Source organism: Geotrypetes seraphini, chromosome 17 (assembly GCF_902459505.1).
Source record: "Geotrypetes seraphini chromosome 17, aGeoSer1.1, whole genome shotgun sequence".
NCBI lineage: Eukaryota > Metazoa > Chordata > Amphibia > Gymnophiona > Dermophiidae > Geotrypetes > Geotrypetes seraphini.
In genome coordinates, this window is record NC_047100.1 from 15,948,315 (window position 1) to 15,968,384 (window position 20,070).

The following is a 20,070-nucleotide window of genomic DNA, read 5'->3' on the forward strand; positions in this document are numbered from 1 at the left end:
AAAAACTGCCCGCGCAACAGCCCCAACAACAACAACAACAGACAGGGTGGGGACCTCTACTGGTCTGGAGAAGCTAAAAGAAAGTAAATTAGCAGGTAAGAACCTAATTTCTCCTTCTTTAGCACTCTCCAGACCAGTAGAGGTTAACTTTACGAATGGGACGTACCAAAGCAGTCCCTCTCACGGGCGGGACCCCCGAAGGGCCGATACCAGTACACGCTCACCGAACACTGCGTCCCGACGCGCCTGCACATCAACCCGATAATGACGAACAAAGGAATGCAAGGAGGACCAAACCGCAGCCTTACAAATATCCACTGGAGGCACGAGCGACGACTCAGCCCAAGAAGCCGCCTGACCCCGAGTGGAATGAGCCTTGAGAAACTCCGGAACAGGCTGCTGTTTCAGAAGATAAGCGGAAGCAATCGTCTCCTTGATCCAGCGCGCAATAGTAGCCTTAGAAGCGCCCGCTCCCCAACGAGGACCCGCCAGGAGGACAAAGAGATGATCGGACTTCCGGAATTCCTGGGTCCGCTGCACATAAGAGCGAAGGACCCGACCGACATCCAACTTGCGCAGCTGCCGTTGCTCAGAAGAGCCCTCCCGACCACCCAAGACCGGGAGAACCACCGATTGATTGACATGAAAAAGAGAAACAACCTTCGGCAGAAAGGAAGGAACAGGCCGCAAGACGACCCGCTCCCTAGAAAACTCCAAGAAGGGAGCCCTACAAGAGAAAGCCTGCAGCTCAGAAACACGCCTAGCAGAAGTAATGGCCACCAAAAAGACCGCCTTCAAAGTAAGGTCCTTCAAAGAACAGTCGTCCAAGGGCTCGAAAGGCGGACGCACCAAAACAGAGAGAACCAGATTAAGATCCCAAGAGGGAACCGAGGGCCGTAGGGGAGGCCTAAGCAACTTGGCCGCCCGCAAAAACCGAATCACATCAGGAAGAGCCGATAAACGCTGACCTGACACCAACCCTCGAAAGGCCGACAGGGCCGCAATATGAACCCGGAGAGAAGACCAAGCCAGGCCTCTATCCAGGCCATCCTGCAAGAACTCCAGAATGTTAGGCAGATAAGCGCGAAAAGAGGTCACTCCCCGCGCCCGACACCATTCCTCAAAGAGACGCCAAACCCGCACATAAGCCCGAGAGGTAGAAAGCCTCCGGGACCCCAACAGTGTAGAGATCACCTTGTCTGAATATCCCTTCTTGCTAAGGCGACCCCTTTCAAGAGCCACGCCGTAAGACAGAAGGGAAACGGGTCGAACATGGGAATGGGACCCTGCATCAGAAGGTCGTCCGAGAGAGGCAGAGGAAGAGGATCCGCTACCAGGTGCCTCACCAGATCCGCATACCACGGACGGCGAGGCCAATCCGGCGCCACCAGCACCACCAAACCCGGATGGTGAACAATGCGAAGAAGCACTCTGCCCACCAGCGGCCAAGGAGGGAACACATACAACAGCCCCTCCGTTGGCCACTGCTGGACCAGAGCATCCAGACCCTCGGCCAGACCGTCCCTGCGACGACTGAAGAAGCGGGGCACTTTGGCGTTGCCACCCGTGGCCATCAGGTCCATCAGGGGCTGCCCCCAAGCCTGCACTATCAACTGAAACGCCTCGGCGCCGAGACACCACTCTCCTGGATCTAGAAAGTGACGACTGAGGAAGTCTGCCTGAACATTTTCTACTCCGGCTATATGAGAGGCCGAGAGGTCCAGCAGATGGGATTCCGCCCAAACCATGAGCAGAGCCGCCTCCTGCGCCACCTGAGTGCTCTTGGTGCCCCCCTGACGATTGACCTAAGCCACCGCCGTGGCATTGTCCGACAGCACTCTGACCGACTTGCCCAGCAACAGGGAGTGGAAAACCAACAGCGCCAGACGGACCGCTCTGGTCTCCAACACGTTGATCGACCAGGCGGCCTCCTCCGCGGACCAGGTGCCCTGAGCTGAGTGACCCAAACACTGAGCCCCCCAACCCAGGAGACTCGCATCCGTCAGGAGCACCGTCCACTGCGGGAGATCCAGACCCACCCCCTGAACTAGGTGAGGGGTCTGGAGCCACCAACGCAGACTGCAGCGCGCCAAGCCTCGCAGGGGGACCGGAACATCCATCCCGTGCCTCTGGGGAGACCACCTCCGGAGCAGAGCATACTGGAGAGGACGCATGTGGGCCCGCGCCCACCTCACCACGTCCAGGGACGCCGCCATCGACCCCAAGACCCGGAGGAAATCTCGCGCCCGAGGACACCGGGACGCCAAAAGCAGGCGAATCTGAGATTGCAATTTGCTCACCCGGCCCTCTGGGAGGAAGACCCTCCCCAAGGAGGTGTCGAACAGCACCCCTAGGTACTCCAGACGCTGAGCCGGGACCAACCGACTCTTGGAAAGGTTGACCACCCAGCCCAGCGACCGGAGAAACTCCACCACCCGAGCAGTAACCCGGGAGCTTTCCTGTAACGACTTTGCCCGAATTAACCAGTCGTCCAGGTAGGGGTGTACCAGGATGCCCTCCGACCGCAAGGCTGCCGCGACGACCACCATCACCTTGGTGAACGTCCGAGGAGCCGTGGCCAGCCCAAAGGGAAGCGCACAGAACTGAAAGTGCCGACCCAAGATCGCAAAGCGCAGGAAACGCTGATGAGAGGCCCGAATGGGAACATGCAAGTAGGCCTCCGTCAGATCGAGAGAAGTGAGAAACTCCCCCGGCTGAACCGCCAGAATGACCGACCGCAGAGTTTCCATACGGAAAGAGGGAATCTTGAGAGCCCTGTTGACCCCTTTCAAATCGAGGATGGGCCGAAAGGTCCCCTCCTTCTTGGGCACCACAAAGTAAATGGAGTACCTGGCCGTGCCCCACTCCGGAGGGGGCACCGGAACAACTGCCCTGAGATCTAGCAAGCGCTGAAGGGTCTGGCGAAAAGCCTGCGTCTTCCCCGGAGTCTGACATGGAGAAGCGAGGAAAAAATCCGGCAGAGAGCGGGCGAACTCCAGGGCATAACCGTCCCGCACCACCTCCAGCACCCACTGATCGGACGTGATCTCGGCCCATTTGGGGAAAAATTCGCGCAGCCGGGCCCCCACCGGAACCAAAGGGGGCGCCGGCAAGGCGTCATTGTGCAGGACGGGAAGCGGGGGAACCGGCGGAGGGATTCCCTGCCCCCCGACGGGCCCCCCGAAAGGGCTGCATGCGCTGGAAGAACCGACCCCGGGAAAATCCCGGAGACTGGAAAGAAGCAGCCCCACGCCCAGGGCGATACTTGCGAAAATCCCGCAAACGCCCCCGGGCCGCACCCCCCCGAGACGCCGGACGGGCACGGTCCTCCGGCAGACGGGGAACTTTCGAGTCCGACAAAGTCTGAATCAACTTATCCAAGTCCTCTCCAAACAAAAACGACCCCCGAAAGGGAAATTTAGTAAGCTTAGCTTTGGACGCAGCATCCGCCGCCCAAGCGCGCAGCCACAACACACGCCTTGCGGCCACGCCAAAAGCCATAGACTTAGCCGAGATCCGCACCAAGTCATATAGAGAATCTGAGAGGAATGAGGCCGCCATCTCAATCTTCGCTACCTCCTGATCCACCAGAGACCAGTCGTCAGACTCTCGATCCAAGACCCGCTCCGCCCACCGAAACACGGCGCGAGCGACCAGTCCCCCACAAATAGCCGCCTGGACCCCAAAGGCAGAGACCTGAAAATTTTGCTTAAGGATGCTCTCCAATTTGCGCTCCTCAGAGTCCCGCAAGGCAGAACCGCCATCAACAGGCACGGTATGCCGCTTGGAAATTGCCGAGACCACCGCATCCACGACTGGCGAAGCTAACGTAGCCCGATCCCCTTCAGGAATGGGATACAGGCGAGCCATGCTGCGCGCCAGCCGAAACGGCGTCTCCGGCGTTTTCCACTGCTCCAGAATAATATCCCGAATATCCTGATGCATAGGAAAAGAGCGGGAAACGGAACGGATCCCCCGTAACAGGGGGTCCCCCACACGCGGAGTCTCCGGCGGCGCGTCCTCAAAACGCAAAACCGAAGAAACCTGCTGAATAAGGTCAGGCAGCTCATCTTTCTGAAAAAGGCGCACCACGGACGCCTCGTCACTGGAGAACGGGAAATCCGACAACCCGCCGCCAGCTTCCGTCCCCTCCAGAGAGTCCTGGAACTCCTCAGAAGGGTCCAGGTCCTCCTCCAGACCGACCCGTTCCTCCGACCACAAATTCTCGTCCCACGACACCCGCGGACGCTTGGACAAGGGAGGCGGCGGAGGGGACGTCACGCCAGACGAAAGAGGCAAAGCCGCAGGGAGCGCGGAGGAAAACCCACCCCCCGAAACCCCCTGGGCGCAACCGGGACCCCCAGCCGCCTGAAAATAGGCTCTGCATAAAGAAAAGAAAAATTCAGGAGAAAAACCCCCCGAGGGTCCCAAGGGACTCCCTGCCACAGCAGGGGACCCAGCAGAACCTTGCCCCTGCATAGTCAAAACAGGGGAAAGGTCACCTGAGGTGGAAGACAAAATGGAGGGGCCAGACAGAGAAGATGGCGGTTTTCCCGCCAAAAAAGCTCCCTCCATAGCCTGAAGCGGCTGAGAAACCTGAATAGTCTCAGCCGCTAAAGCAGGCAAGCCGGCATCAGCTGTCAAAAAATCAGCTGAGAGGGAATCCTTCGGGGAATCCCTCCGTGGGCGGTTGTGGAAGACCGGGCTTCCCCACTGCTCCAAGCCGACTCGCGAGGCACCATCGGCGGGGAGCTCTGGGCGCCTGCAGCCGCTGCCGACGGAGCTCCACCACCTCACCGACCCAAACCGCCGAGTTCAGGCCGGCCGCGAGTGCCTCGCGGCTGGACTAAAATTGTGTCCTACTCCCCCGGAGAAGGGCACAATTGCTCCATACGCGACCTAGCTATAAAAAAGTGCTGGTTACATGAAAAAATACAGTAAAATACAGTTTTCTTAAAGGGAAACAACCCTTCAGACCAGCACTACCTCAGGATTTTTTTTTTTTTTTTTTACAGAACAGACTCCACAGGCTCTCGAAGCAATATGCCTTGCTTGACTTAGGGGGCAAGGCTTACTGCTGAGGCTCCTCTAAAAAAATGTGGGGAGGTGGAGGAAGTGGGGGGAGGGACCCCGCTCGTGACCCGCCGGGTTTAACACCCCCGAGGTCGGACGAACCCCCAAACAGAGTCCGCCCAAGCTCCGTCCGGCTAAAAACAGGGACAATAAACCCCCTAAACAAATTCCAACAGCCCTACCAAGGGAGATGGGTACAGATCACTCAACACCTGCTGGAGACTGAAAGAAGACTGAGGGAAATAGAGAGGAGGGGCTAGGATATACTGTCCCAAAGTTTTGTTTTCAGTCTCCACCTGCTGGTCATGATTAGATATATACCCATTCGTAAAGTTAACCTCTACTGGTCTGGAGAGTGCTAAAGAATGGTAACAAATATAAACTGAGGGTTTATATTCCACCATTGCTCCCCTTACGTTCCCTTTGGTGTAAAGCATTCCTAATTCCCTCCTTTCCCAGTAGTGTCCCTTCTCCACCACTTGAAGTCTTGGTAGATATTTTTACTGCAGAGAGAGCTTGGACAGGAATGAGTAGGAATCGCTCCTGCCCCAACACACCTCCAGATCACCAGAGAAGCATGGTAAGCTTGGGGGACTTTTCACTGGGTTCTAGGAGGGGAGTTAGTCGTCCCTGGTTTGGGGTGGAGGTGGCGGGGGGGGGTGAGAACGGAACAGTCAGTTCAGAGGGGTGGGTGCATATGTTGGAGGAAAGCTGCTGGAAGTGGAGGAGGAGCAGAAGTAAAAGAAGGGTCACTACTAGGAGACCTGAACATAGACCAGGACCTCCATTTTTGGTCCTAAAGCTCAGTTTAATATTCAAATATATAGGTATATGGATTAATAATAAAGGTTCCCTCCTACTACCAATTTTCATCGATAAGGATGCCAAGCTGGTTAGGATGAAGAGCTGCCTTAGCGTTCAGGAAACATTACAGCTTCAGACACACTCACTGTCGTTCCCCCCCCCCCCCCCCAAAAAAAAAAAAAAAAAAAAAAATATAGCACATTTATTCATATATATATATATATACTCACTTTTAATTGCAGCTTGTGCTCTGTGACTGCTTCATTTGTAGCTGCCTTGGAATCATCAAAAGGATATGGTATGCATGATGCATCATTTTCAGAAGGCTCTGGGCTCTGCGGATCTTTAAATGTTATGTGATCTGCTTGGGTGGTATGATCCTGTTCTGCCACATTTTGTGCTGGAATGCATTTATAGTCACGGGTTTCTCTTACAGATTCATCTGTTTGATCTGTATGTAGTCCCAAAGCCTGATTTACAGATTGGGCCAAAGAAGGGTCTAAATGTCCTAGGCTGGCAAGTGTTTCTAAAAGCAATTTAATCAGGCTGTGCGTGTCCGGAACTGGAGAATCAGAAAAATCCTGCTGCCTCATATCAGTATCTTTTCCACCAAGACCTCTGATGAGTGACATAATGGACTGTGAAGTTTCTGATATTCTGTCTTCTACAAAACAGAAAACAATCAACCAGTAAAGTCTTAAACACAGAAACCTTCTAGGGTTAAGAACAAAAGTGAAAATGAATTCATATCTGTTAATTTCCTTTTCTTGAAAATTGCCAGACCAGTCCAAACAAATAGTTGTGTCCTTCTACCCGATAGTGTTCTGGCCTCCTGTGCACCTAACCAAACCAGTCACAGGGTACCATAGGAGGCCAGGGGTTGCAATTAGATTGTAAGCTCTATTGAGCAGGAGGCTCGCTACAGATATTCCTAGCTTGAATGAAAAATGTTAGCTTGGATGTAGCCTACTGTGGTCCTTTCCCCATTCTAAATACTGAAGAAAGATACGTAAAGTGATTTTTTAAGAAGACTCTTATGAAACTGTGAGAGTTTTGGAGTAAACTGAAAGTTTTCTGAACGTACTGAATGAAATGAAGTGAAGATTGTTTCATGTCATTTATTTTCTAAAACATTCTCTTACCTTCGTATTGGTAAGCACCTCCTGTGGCTTCAATCCTTAAGTACTTCCGCAGACTTTCTGAACCATCTTCAAGTTTTCTTTTTAATCTGCTTCTGGTCTCAAAATCCTCAATTTCATTTTCCCCACCACCAATTTTTTTTCTACACTGAATTAGATTAATCAGATCTTTGAGTTTATCTGGATCATAGTCTGCATTCTGGGATGACTTTCGTAGAAAAAGTGCAGCAGTTTCATACATTGGTCCATTTTTCTTCATAGACTTTGATACTTCAATTTCATCTTCTACAGCATCATAGTCAGATATTGGACTAAATTGTTGAACTTTATTTTCTTCTATCATTTCCTTAGCTTTCCTTACTGGCATTGTGTATGCTTCAGGGCCTAACATATAGTTGCGTAAAGCACCATCAAGGTGGGATTTGTTTCTTGGAGCTGAATATAGAGATTTTCTTCCATCCAACCTTGGGTCATATCTGTACAAGACAAACTCTCTGAATTTACTGCCACCTTTGGCACGTCTCTTCAAATATTGACGTGCATGTTTTTCTACAACAGCATTGAAACTTGCAGAAGTGTCTTTGCGACACTGGAGAAGAGCAAAATGTAGAGACGAAATAAAAGTCATGAGCTCTGGCATAATCTCATGATTTTCTTGGCTAGTGGTGGTAGATGCTGGATTTGGCTGGGCTGTGGAGAGAACATAAATTATTGTACAAAAAGTAGATAGTAGAAATCTCATACTTTAGCGTTTTCTTCTTTCACTTTGACCAGGAAAGATGAACACAGTATTTTTAAGCGGGTTCTTGAGACAAACATAAAACTTGTATAAGGGTGGCTTCTCTTAGGGCTATTACAGTGCCTCTATTTTTCCCACTGTTGAATATCAACCACACTTTTGAAAGTGATTTCATTCTCTTTCTTTTCTATTAAGTGAAGCTTTTTTTACCAAATGAAGCTCAACTGAGGATTTTTCCCTACTTTTCATTCCTTTTTGTGTGAGCTGTATATGAGAGTGTGTGTGTTTGTGTGGTGGGTAGGTCTTTCAGCGTTGTAAGGGACCCTCTGTTTTTCCATATAGGGCATATTTTTGGCTTACTGTGAGAGTTATTTTGCCACCAGGCATTCTCAATCCATTATATATAATTTTTTCCCCCAATATTCTGTGTTGGAAACAATAAAAATGAAGGAAAGCTTTAAAGAACTCATTTACGTATCCAACAGAAGAGAACCAGGACATCAAATATCTTAACCCCTCACAGAATTAAAATTTGTGGCACATGACTTGTGAACAGCTAAATGCAGGCATTTATATTTATGATAAATGTTTCTAAATTAAAGAAATTCAAGTAATTCTTTCAAGGTGGCTTGATGTTACATTTAGAACCACTTTAGAAAAAGGCAATTCACTTACCACGACAAACAACTCCTCTGGGCTCCTGAAATGCAAACAATGCATGTAGAAGACGCAACCTTCTAGTCTGATGTTCTAATAAGAAAGAGGAAATTACAATGAAAATGCAAAATACAGACTAGTATAAATGAAGAGTAATTCACAAGCTGAATGAAATTTGGTCAAAATGTCCTTTAGGAAATTCCAGTAGAATCTAAGGGTCCAACATAATAAACAACCTCAGAGCAACTGTTCACTTTTGGTTCAGTGAAAATTTGTGGTATATTTATTAAAGATAAAGCAAGGCTCTATAGCGCACAAAGAACTACATTCTATAAACTGTGCCTAATAATTTTTTAATTAGCTAAATTGGCACCTGTTAATGAGCAATAATGAGCTCATAATTGACAAAAATTAAAATTAAATGAGTGGTAGACGCCGAACTAGGTAGGTGCTAACCGCTTTTAGGTAAGAGCCTAACTAACCCAAGGAGTCTACCAGAAAGTCGGCGTTGTTAGGGGCAGATTACGGGTGGGTCTTGAATGTGTTTTACATCTAGATGTCTAACTTGGACTTAATTACTGCTCTCTTATTGCATATATTCTACAGCTATATATAGACTACCAAACGTATAATAGCTACATATGTAAGAAATTTTTGTATGGACCTTCAGGTTACAGTTGGTCCTTCCAACTGCTAAACTCTGCATCAGTCCACTTTTATTGAAAATATCTAGCTAATATTTATCTTCATCTTCATATATCAATCCATATTAATAGTGCAATTGCTCATATAAAAATCCATTTGAATTTGAATCACTTAGCTTTAAGTATGTATGCTACTATACGTTTGGTAGTCTACATATAGCTATAGAATATATGCAATAAGAGTGCAGTAATTTAGTACTCTTTGAGAATAAAAATATGTGATTTAGTACTAAACTATTAGCACAGTGATATAGAAGTAACTTGGAATTAAGACACCGGTATTTAGGCCAAGAAACCCCTGGCATAAAGTCTAATTTAGGCGCTGCTAGGAGTGGTTTTATAAACGACCCTAAAGAGAGAATGGTTGCTTGAAAATAGCTCCTTGAACCCTTGATAAACCCTAATTTCTTAATCTACCTTTACAAATCTGGGAGGATGTTTAGTTGACATTTAAAACGTCTGCCACATGCTTATTTGCCTACCACATGTTAAATATCTGGTTTAGTTATTTTATTTCCTAGTGGCAGCACTAGCGGTCCGAATGATATGGACTAAATCACTGATATAATTTTTCTTTGTACTTTATTTTTATGAGCATTTATGCAACTGATAAAATGAATATTCCTCTATGTTTGTTATTTAAATTGTAACAAATGAATAAATCAAGAATTTTTTACAAAACAGGGAGCTCTTCTGAAAATGGTACCCTGGAGGTTCTGGATTTTAACTTCCTACCTAAGAGCCTAAATTTGGCTTCCAGAATCTCCCTACCGCATTTCCCTATGTCATGGGTATCCACATGTACCAAACCAGCACGTTTCTCCCCAACACAGTCTAAAATCTTATCTAGGTGTCCAGGTCTTGTGCAACAGTGGCAGGCGGGAAGGCAAACGCTTGTGTGATCAACGGATCTCAAGTGTTTGAGAAAAGAACACAGGGGAGTGTCTCTCCACTGAGGGTTCCATCAGTTGTTGTTACCCAGATTTCAATATATAATGTCCTGCTTGTGCTTGGAGAAAAAAAAGTTTATACATAGAATGTGCTTTCAGTCCTGACCCCATGAAAGCATACATAAAAATAACAATAAAGTTCTCTAAAACAGTGGTTCCCAACCCTGTCCTGGAGGAACACCAGGCCAATCGGGTTTTCAGGCTAGCCCTAATGAATATGCATGAAGCAAATTTGCATGCCTATCACTTCCATCATATGCAAATCTCTCTCATGCATATTCATTAGGGCTAGCCTGAAAACCCGATTGGCCTGGTGTTCCTCCAGGACAGGGTTGGGAATCACTGCTCTAAAACACAGCTTAGCAGTCCAGATTTTAATAGTAACAGTTGTAGCATGATATTTCCAACAAGACTGAGCTCACCAGATACGCATCAGAATGGCATTATTATTAGCAGAGGACATGACAACTGTAGCATTTTATAAAAATTACCACGGGTGGACAGGGATCTATTGATAAGTGTGCATGCAGATCACATGGGTAGAATTATCAGGTCAAGTTTTCTATACTAGTTTAGTCAAGAATGCTACAGAGCATTCAAACCTAAGGGGTGATGAAGCTACTCATTGGACAACTGTGGCATTTAGTGGACATACTGAAGGTCCATGATTGTCAGATTCTGGAAGACACCCTAGTACTTTACTACCAACTAAAGCTAGTTACTGCAACTATTAGACAAATCTGAAATGGAAAAAAACTCTCGGTATTTGTGAATGAATCCCATCTCCAGCCCTGATTTAAAACCCAAAAGTACAGGATGACTTTTCCAACTCTTCCTTTCCTTCCACCTCCCTCCCCTAAAGTAAAATGGGAAATGTATTTTTTAAAGTCAAACTACACCACCACCTTTTCACAACTTTCTTTCAAATATATTTCAAATCTGCTGCTTAACAAACTTAGCAATAAATTAAAATACATACCATATGGAGATGCCATTTGCAAAGGAGAAACGAGAAAAAGGAAACCTCTGTCCCCCAATGGTTTAACAAAAACCTGCATTTCAGATGAAAAATAAAATCATTGCGTAAGTTTAATCATCATCCTTTTATACGAATGACAATTAAGTTCATGAACTTGGCACTGCACAAACAGATTGTTAAGGCTACATAACCTTGCCTCACAGCTGTGATTGTGTCGACGTGTGGCGGTGTCTTACTGAGTTGGCATTCGTTATTGCTGTTGCATGTTTTTGTGTGCCGTCACGGTAATGTTGGAGCTTGAATTAGAGCAGTGTCCTACAAACTCTTAATCCACGGCACACTAAACCTAGTGAGCCACGGCTCGAGGCATCTGGAAGTGCGTGGATGTCGCTGTGAACACATCAAGTACATGCACGACATCACATCGACATCCGCATATCTGCGAAGGTCCTCCAGATGGGTCCTAAAACGCCAGCTTATTGCCTACAGGACACGCCTGGCGCGTCCTGTAGGCAATCAGCTAGCGCCAGCATCACTTCTCCTCCCCAGTGTGCCCTGGCACACCTGAAATTTTAGGATGGCATACTAGCGTGTCGCAGCACAGAGTTTGCAATTCAACACTGAATTAGAGCAACAAACAAACATTAAATTTCTTGTTAATCTTGGCAAGAGTGGAAGTGAAATCAGGGACATATTACTCCACGTTTATGGGGCTGTCATGAAGAAAACGACAATGTAAAATTGGATGAAGAAATTAGGTTCTTACCTGCTAATTTTCTCTTTTTAGTCCATCCAGACCGGCACAGAACAGATGGTTTTACATTCCTCTGCCAGCAGGTGGAGACTGAGACATTGACTTTTGGCTACAGTACAAGTGGGCTGTGCAGTCCCATCTACGATCAGTTGGATGGCTAGCCAAACAGAAACTAACTAGGCTGAATAATAACATACCAACTCCACAATCACATGGAAGCGACAAAGAAAAATGTCTAAATCGGACTTGAACAGACGATTGGATACCAATTAGAACAAGAACCTTCCAGCAAAGCCCCACAGTTCGCCAGCTAAACCAGCTGAATCAAGTGCTGCTTCTCTTAATATTTATTTTAATTTAAAAGTTTATATACCACATAAAACTCCCCAACAACCAAGTCCCACAGAAAAAAAATGTAATTCTTCGCAAAAAAAAACAAAACAAAACACTGAACAGGGCGGGCGGGGGCAGGTTTGAACAGGGCAGAGTCTGGGCCGGTCTGGAGGGAATAAAAGAAAATTAGCAGGAAGAACCTAATTTCTCCTTTATTGTCCCTCAAGACTGGCACAGAACAGATGGGACATATCAAAGCAATACCCATCATGGGCGAGACACCAAAGGGCTGCCACAAGAACACGCTCACCGAACACTGCGTCCTGACACCTGAATGTAGTGGCGAACAAAGGAATGAAGAGAAGACCAAACTGCAGCTTTTCAGATATCCACCTGAGGCACAAGCGAACTCTCAGCCCTGAGTGGAATGAGCTTTAAGAAAATCTGGAACAGGTTTCTTCTGAAGACAGTATGCTGATGCAATAGTCTCCTTGATCCAATGCACAATGGTAGCCTTGGAAGCACCGTCCCCCCAAAAAGATGATCCGAATGACAGAACTGGACCAACCGAACATAAGCGCGAAGGATCCTATGGATATCCATTTGTGCAATTGACTTTGCTCCAAAGAGCCCGCCCCCCCCCCCCCCCCAGCTACCCAAGATCGGAAGGACCACAGACTGGTTGACATAAAAAGGCGAAACCATCTTCGAAAGATGAGGAAACCAACTGCAGCACGACCCACTCCTTAGAAAACTTCAGATACAGTGGCTTACAAGAAAAGGCCTGCAGTTCAGAAACGTGTCTCGCAGAAATAATGTCCACCAGGAAAACCACCTTGAGTAAGGTCCTTCAACGTGCAGAAACCAAGAGGCACAAAAGGCAGACGAACAAGCACGGAAAGAATCAGATTGAGATCCTAGGCCGGTACTCCAGGAAGTACTTCTTCACCGAAAAAGTAGTGGATCATTGGAACAGACTCCCACTCCAGGTGATAAAGGCCAGCAGCGTGACGGATTTTAAGAGAAAATGGGATACTCACGTGGGATCTTTAAGGGAGTAAATTCAGGGGAGGGGATACTTAGAATGGGCAGACTTGGTGGGCTATAGCCCTTTTCTGCTGCTTGTTTCTATGTTTCTACCCGCAAGAAACAAATCACATCCAGAGAAGAGGCCAACACCGACCATGCAAAAGTCTGTGAAAGGAAGATAAAGCCGCAATCTGCATCTCAAGAGACGACCAGGTAAGGCCGCTCCAAGATGCGTGGCAAAGCAGTGAAGGGAAACCACGCCACGCACGGAACACCACTCCACAAAGAGATGCCAAACATGCACATAAACTCGAGGGGTGGAAAGTCTCCAAGAACCCAAGAGGGTGGAGATCACTTTATACAAATATCCTCGCTTACTCAGGCATTCCCTTTCAAGAGCCAAGCCGTAAGACAAAAGGGACCTGGATCGAACACTGGACCCCAAGTTAGAAGGATTACAAGACTGTAGCAACACTGTGATGAACCAACCCCCAAAGAGGGATGGGAAAGTCCAGACTATGAAACTGAGGCAATCATCTCCAAAAGAAGTATATACTGAAGATGACACAGGAGCCCAAGCCCACCTGACCACTTCCAGGGAGGTCACAATTGACCCCAAGACCTACAGAAAATCCTGTGTCCACGGACATCAACAATTCATCAGGAAGCGAATCTGTGCTTGCAATTTGCACACCCGGGCCTCCAGAAGGAATACTCTCCCCAAGCTGGTGTCGAAGAGAACACCAAGATACTCCAAGCACTGAGACGGAGTCAACTGGCTTTTGGAAAGGTCAACCGCCCAGCGACTGAAGAAACTCCACAACCCTCCTGAAATGACTTTGCTTGAATCAACTCGTTGTCCAGATAGGGGAGAACCAGAATGCCTTTCTTGTGCAAGGCCGCTGCCACCACCACCATAATCTTGGTCAAGGTCTGCATTGCCGTGGCTCAACCAAAAGAGAGCGCACAAAATGGATAATGCTCTCTCAATATCGCAAAGCAAAGGAATCGCTGATGGGAGGCCTGAATCAGAACATGCAGATAGGCCTCCATCAGGTCAAGGGAAGTCAGAAATTCTCCAGACTGGACAGCAACAATTACAGATTTCAGGGTTTCCATACAAAATGATGGAACCCAGAGAGCTCTATTGATACCTTTCACATCCAAAATGGGCCTGCCGGTGCAAATTTCCTGAGTCACCGGGACCAAAAATCCTCCATCCAAGTCAGCAGACCCTTTAGAGAATCCTGGAAGTCCACCCCAAGATCCAAGTCCTCATCTAGTGAAACTGGATCAGCCATAAAAAATATCCTCATTTCAAGTTACCTGCGGCTGCTTGGACGATGGATGAGGAGGCAGAACAGAGGCAGCCAGAGCAGGAAACTGAACGTTGCAGCTGTGTAAGGTAAAGACCACCCCCTCCAAAGACCCCTGGGACAGAAGCAGCACCCCCAACCACATGTAAAATAAGCCTTGTACATGGCTAACAAAACCAGGGCAAACAAACCCGAGGCAATACAGTATTCACAGTAGAAGCAGAAGACACATTTAAGACCTGTTCTTGTCGTTCTAAGACAGGAGGAAGGTCAACTGAGGCCTTGGGCAAAATGACCGCGCTTCCTGCCAAAAATGAGGGAAGACCTGCCAACAAATTGTTTCCTGAAAGAAGTGGCAACGAGGTCTGACTAGACCCCGCTACTAAAGCAGGACCACCTGCAGCAGCAGCAAGGGAATCCCCAGCATCCCTGGTGGTCAGCCATGTTGAATCTCCCTGACTGCGGGCAGATGAGGAAACCCTGGCCTTCACCATCACCCCCCACCGACAAGTAGTACACCTGTTAAGGGGATCCCTGCACGCCAATACCCGAAGCCAACACCGGTTCCCCCTCTATGCAGCCAGAACACTTTGTGCACATGCCAGCCACATCCACTGCTGGCTCCCCTCAAAAAACACATTTTCTGCTTTTTGGATGTGCTCATAACGAACGCGCCAAAGACACACGCACAATGCTACTGTATAAAAACGGCTGCCTCAGGCCCTTTTTATGCTCCTATTTCTTGTTTTTTGTTTTTTTCTCACAGTTCACCAGCTGTATCAAGAGAGTAGACCCCACTGGCTCTCTAAACTGTAGTCTGTGCCTAACAGGTGGCCAGGTGTACAGCTGAGGCTCCTCTAAAGCAAAGACATAAGGAGAGGTGGGGGAAATGGGGGGGGAAGGACTTGACCCTTCCGAGTGTGGCACCTCTGAGGTCGGGAGGGTTTCCCCAAGCTCTGAATGGACAGCAAAAAGGGACAAGAAAGATTCACTAATCAGATTCAACAGGCCCTAACAAACCTCAGCACAGACTGCACAAGTTTATCACTCTACCTGCGGGAGAGTGAGAACAGACTGATTGTAGATGGGACTGCACAGCCCACTACTACAGCCAAACGTTCTGTGCCTGTCTGAAGGGATGATAAAGAAAAAACGTTTTTCTAAGGGGAGAGAAAGTGTCACTGATGGAGAGGTAAGAGTGGCCAGTAACGAGCAGAACAGAAATATTGCAAAAATTCATTGAATTGTGCTTCAAAATCGTCAGCTGACTATGAGAATAATAACAGATCAAGTAACAGATCCAGTACTGGGCAAACTTGCATGGTCTGTGTCCGTATATGGCCGTTTGGTTGAGGATGGGCTGCGGAGGGCTTCGATGGCTGGGATGGTTTAGATGAGAAAAAAATGTGTTGGCTCAGAAGTGACTTATAAATATAAATAGGATACCAGAAATAAAATTCTCTATAAATCCTAGTATGAAATTATATACAAAAATGATCTAAAAACAAATTTTATAGCACAAACACAAATATTTTTTTAATTCTACACATCAATCATCAATCAACAAGAGCATAATATACACATTTTAGTAGGAAAATGAATTTCACTCACTAGTTTTTCCTTTTCTAGCTTTTGAAGTAAACACTCTAAGTTACTCCCAGTTCGCGTCCTTTCCATCACATCATAAAGACTACAATACATTCGATTCTTCACCACTAAAATAAGAAAAGAAAACCCGTAAATTCTGGAGAAAAGACATAGTAAAAGTGAATTCAGACAAAACAAAAATAATACACTTCCCTTGGAAAGAAGGACTAAAACACTGCCCCAATCAACATAAATAATATCCAATTGCAGGAAGTCACTAAGATTAGAGTTTTAGGTGTTATTCTGGATCAAAAATTGACATATCACAATCAGATTAGTGCAGTAGTAAGAGGTTGTTTTCAGAGGTTACGAATGATCAGATCAATTGCTCCTTTCTTGGAATCATCACTGAATTCCTTGTACATTCGCTGATCATTTCTTTTTTTTTTTTAATTCTTTATTCATTTTTCCATCTTACAACAAGTGCACAATACCACATCATATTAACTTTTACATATCACTTGAAATTCAGACAATTACGATTTTACATACATGAATTTATTCCCCCCCTCATCCACACTTCCCACAAGTAATTGAATTATAATATATAAATTATATTTTGAATTAAATCTATTAATCAGACCTTTAAAAGAACTATTTACCCTCCCCCCTCGCCCTACATGTAAATGTACTTTCATTAGAAAAATGATGTCTATTCATTGCAATAATTTGTTAATGGCCCCCAAATCTTTTTAAAATTATTATAATTCCCTTTTTGTATGGCAATTGATCTTTCCATTTTATAAATATGACATAATGAATTCCACCAAAATGTGTAGCTAAGCCTATTGTAATTTTTCCAATTGTTGGTAATATGTTGTATGGCAACTCCTGTCATAATTAATAAAAGCTTGTTATTATTTGATGAAATTTGACTTTTCGTTGATCATTTCTAAGTTAGATTATTGCAACTCGCTCTATAAAGGAGTAGCTCTTAAAGAAATCTGTCGATTACAACTAATTCAAAACACTGCAATTAAAATTATAACGAACAGGAAAAAATTCAATCATGTGACTCCTCTTCTTAAAGAAGCTCATTGGCTTCCAATTGTTCACAGAATCTCCTATAAAATAGCACTATTAACTTTCAAAATATTAACAACTAAAGCCATGAAATTCCTAGAAAGGTACATTATTCCATACATTCCTACTAGAAGTTTGAGATCAGAGGACAAAAACCTTCTAGTAATTCCATCGCTTAGTATAATAAATACAAGACAAGATACAATCTTTGCAGTTACAATGTCCAGAATATGGAACTCCTTACCATCATTTATTAAGAAATAAAGAAAAATCACTAAGTGAATTTAAAGGACTGTTAAAATACTGGTTGTACAAGGATGCTTTTGAGACCTAATCATCAGTCTCTTTTGATCCCATTCTCTGCATAAACTCACATGTCCTCTGTCTTAGGCTCCGAGAAATTTAATTTTTAAAAAAGTTCTTAATTTTCTTTTCAATTTTTATCAATACTTTTAAATTTTTTACCCTCCTTTTTTACTTTCCTTTCATGTGTCCTTTACTATGCTTATTGTAGTTCTCCCTACTTACCTTATGTATCAGTACTAAAGGACATTGACGCCATAAGCTCAAGGTGTGAAAAATAATAAAAAATGCAAAATTTCACTAACGTAAAGTTACCAGTAATTTTATTGTGTTTATCTTCAATCATGACACCAAAAGAATACAGCAAAATTGCATTAGCCGTTACATTAGTGGGAGATCGTTATAGTTGCCAAAATGCTGGCCTACTCTGATAATGAGCTCCCTTAAGATCTCACGACACTCATTATATACTTTTGGCTCATTATGACATCATTAGTTTCTCAACCAATAAAAATCAACAAAGGAGGTGTTTAAAGTTAGACAAAGAAAAAAGTTTCAGAAATTACATTTGTTTACTTATATTCATAACATTTCAAATACTCCTTTATCATTCTTAAAACTTATTTCAGACAATTTGTCTATGTATCAAACAAGCTGTTGAAAAGTTCTAAATTCTTCAGTGCTGAAAAGTTGTCAGCCTGAGAGGAAAAAATAAAATGCAGGAGAAGGCAATCAAAGAAAAGGAGGGGCTGTCTCCTCCTGAGCTGACAGCTTCACACACAGTGTCTGACTCTAATTTTTTCCAGATGTTGCTTTAGGATTTCTTTAGGTTGCAAATATATATATTATGTTCTTCTACCAATTCTTTCACATCCACACATTCATATTTGCTTGCTTGGGCCCAAGCATTCATAATTCTCATTCATATCTCGGCCATTCATAACTCATATTTCATAAATGTTGTATCTCAGTTTAGGATACTTCTTCCCAGCCTAAGGCACATCTGGTATCAATTAACACCACGATGCTAGTAGCGGGAAAAACTCTGAACAAAGAAAAAAGCAGAGAGACAGAAGGTCACTGACTCAAAATGGATTCCAAAGCACAAAAGATATAGCAAAACAGAGAACCAAAATGGAGTCCATGTATCCTTTATGATTTCCTCCATGATCTAGCCTAATAGCAAAGTACATAAAAAGAATATTACTATACTTTCCCTTATATTAATCTGTAGTGTGTTTTTCTGGCTTTAGCTTCTTTCATATTCAGATTTTTATTCACCAGTTTGTCGTATGCTTCTATTGGGCGTGGCCTTAACTGACACATATGCTTGTATCTAACTAGAATTACCCAGAATCATACAAAAAATAGGCACTTAATACTGCACTATCATGTTCTGATATCCATTCCATTACCGTCCCATAAACATCACCCCCTACTGGCCACGAGCCACTACTCCTCAGTTCATGTGTTTCTGTTGTAGTTAATAATTAAGACCCTGTTTTTAATTGTAAATCGCTTTGAATTCATGATATTGCGATACATCAAAATTTTAATAAAACTTTAAACTATGTTTTATACAATGCATTTACCTTCATTTGCTCCAAAGTATGCTTCTTTACAGAATACTGCAGGAATTTTTCTCTTTAGCAGCTCAATACTCATAACTGTGCCCACTTCCAGCTTCTCGGGACTGGAAAAAAAAGAAATCAAAACTTTAAAAAAAAAAAAAAAAAAAAATTATATAGACATCGAAAAAAAGTTTTAAAAGAATTTCTAGAAATGTGAAGTTCCGACACTCAAATCATGAGATATTAAAAGGGCAGTTCCATAAAGCACAGTTACTTACATGTAACAGATGTTATTAGAAGACAGCAGGCAGATATTCTCACATATGGATGATGTCATCCACAAAGCATGGACGGACAGAGCAAAAGTGTACTGTCACTTTAAACTTTTTGAAAGTCTTGAGACTGCCTGAACCACGCATGCACAGGGTGCCTTCCCACCCAACATCAGCTCGTGGGACCAACAGTTCAGTAAAAAAACAAACAAACAAGAAACCAACTAGGGGAGGTAGAAGGTTATGAGAATATCTGCCTGCTGACCTCAGGTAACACCTGCTAAAGGTAAGTAACTGTGCTTTATCCTAGGATAAAAAGGCAGTATATTCTCATATGTGGGACACCCTAGTTGGAAACAAAAGGGTTGGAGGGTAGTTGGCATTTAAATAGAGAATACATTTTGCAGAACAGCTTGGCTGAATTGACTGACTTGTCTGGAGAAATTCTTCAAACAGTAGTGTGTGTGAAAGTATGAACTGAGGACGAAGCAGATGTTTTACGGTTGTCACCTATGCGAGTGTATCGGAGATGAGCTATTGAAGTTGCTATTGCTCTAACTTTATGTACTGTGACACAACCAGTGTTCCCGCTAAGCAGCGCTGGGGTGCGCTGACGCACAAAATATTACCTCGCAGCGCACAAGTTTCTCGTCACAGCGCACACAGTGTAGAGCACAGTTCTTCAACCGCCGGTCCGCAAACAAAATCTTGCCGGTCCGCGAAGGATTCGGTCCCCGCCGCAACGAAAGGCCGGCGTCAGCTGACTTGCAACTTCTT

At 45.0% G+C, this 20,070-nt stretch overlaps 1 protein-coding gene across 2 annotated transcripts in view; it reads right to left on the reverse strand.

The window, feature by feature from the left end:
* Positions 1–20,070, reverse strand: part of TASOR (transcription activation suppressor) — a 130,679-nt gene that overhangs the window by 47,176 nt on the left and 63,433 nt on the right. For both annotated transcript variants that reach the window (XM_033925742.1, XM_033925741.1), the window contains exons 10-15: positions 19,043–19,143; positions 16,089–16,192; positions 11,046–11,118; positions 8,431–8,505; positions 7,020–7,706; positions 6,108–6,541 (exon numbers count right to left, since the gene is read on the reverse strand). In XM_033925742.1, the coding sequence (XP_033781633.1) occupies positions 6,108–6,541; positions 7,020–7,706; positions 8,431–8,505; positions 11,046–11,118; positions 16,089–16,192; positions 19,043–19,143 (1,474 nt within the window). The remainder of the gene's footprint in view (positions 1–6,107; positions 6,542–7,019; positions 7,707–8,430; positions 8,506–11,045; positions 11,119–16,088; positions 16,193–19,042; positions 19,144–20,070) is intronic.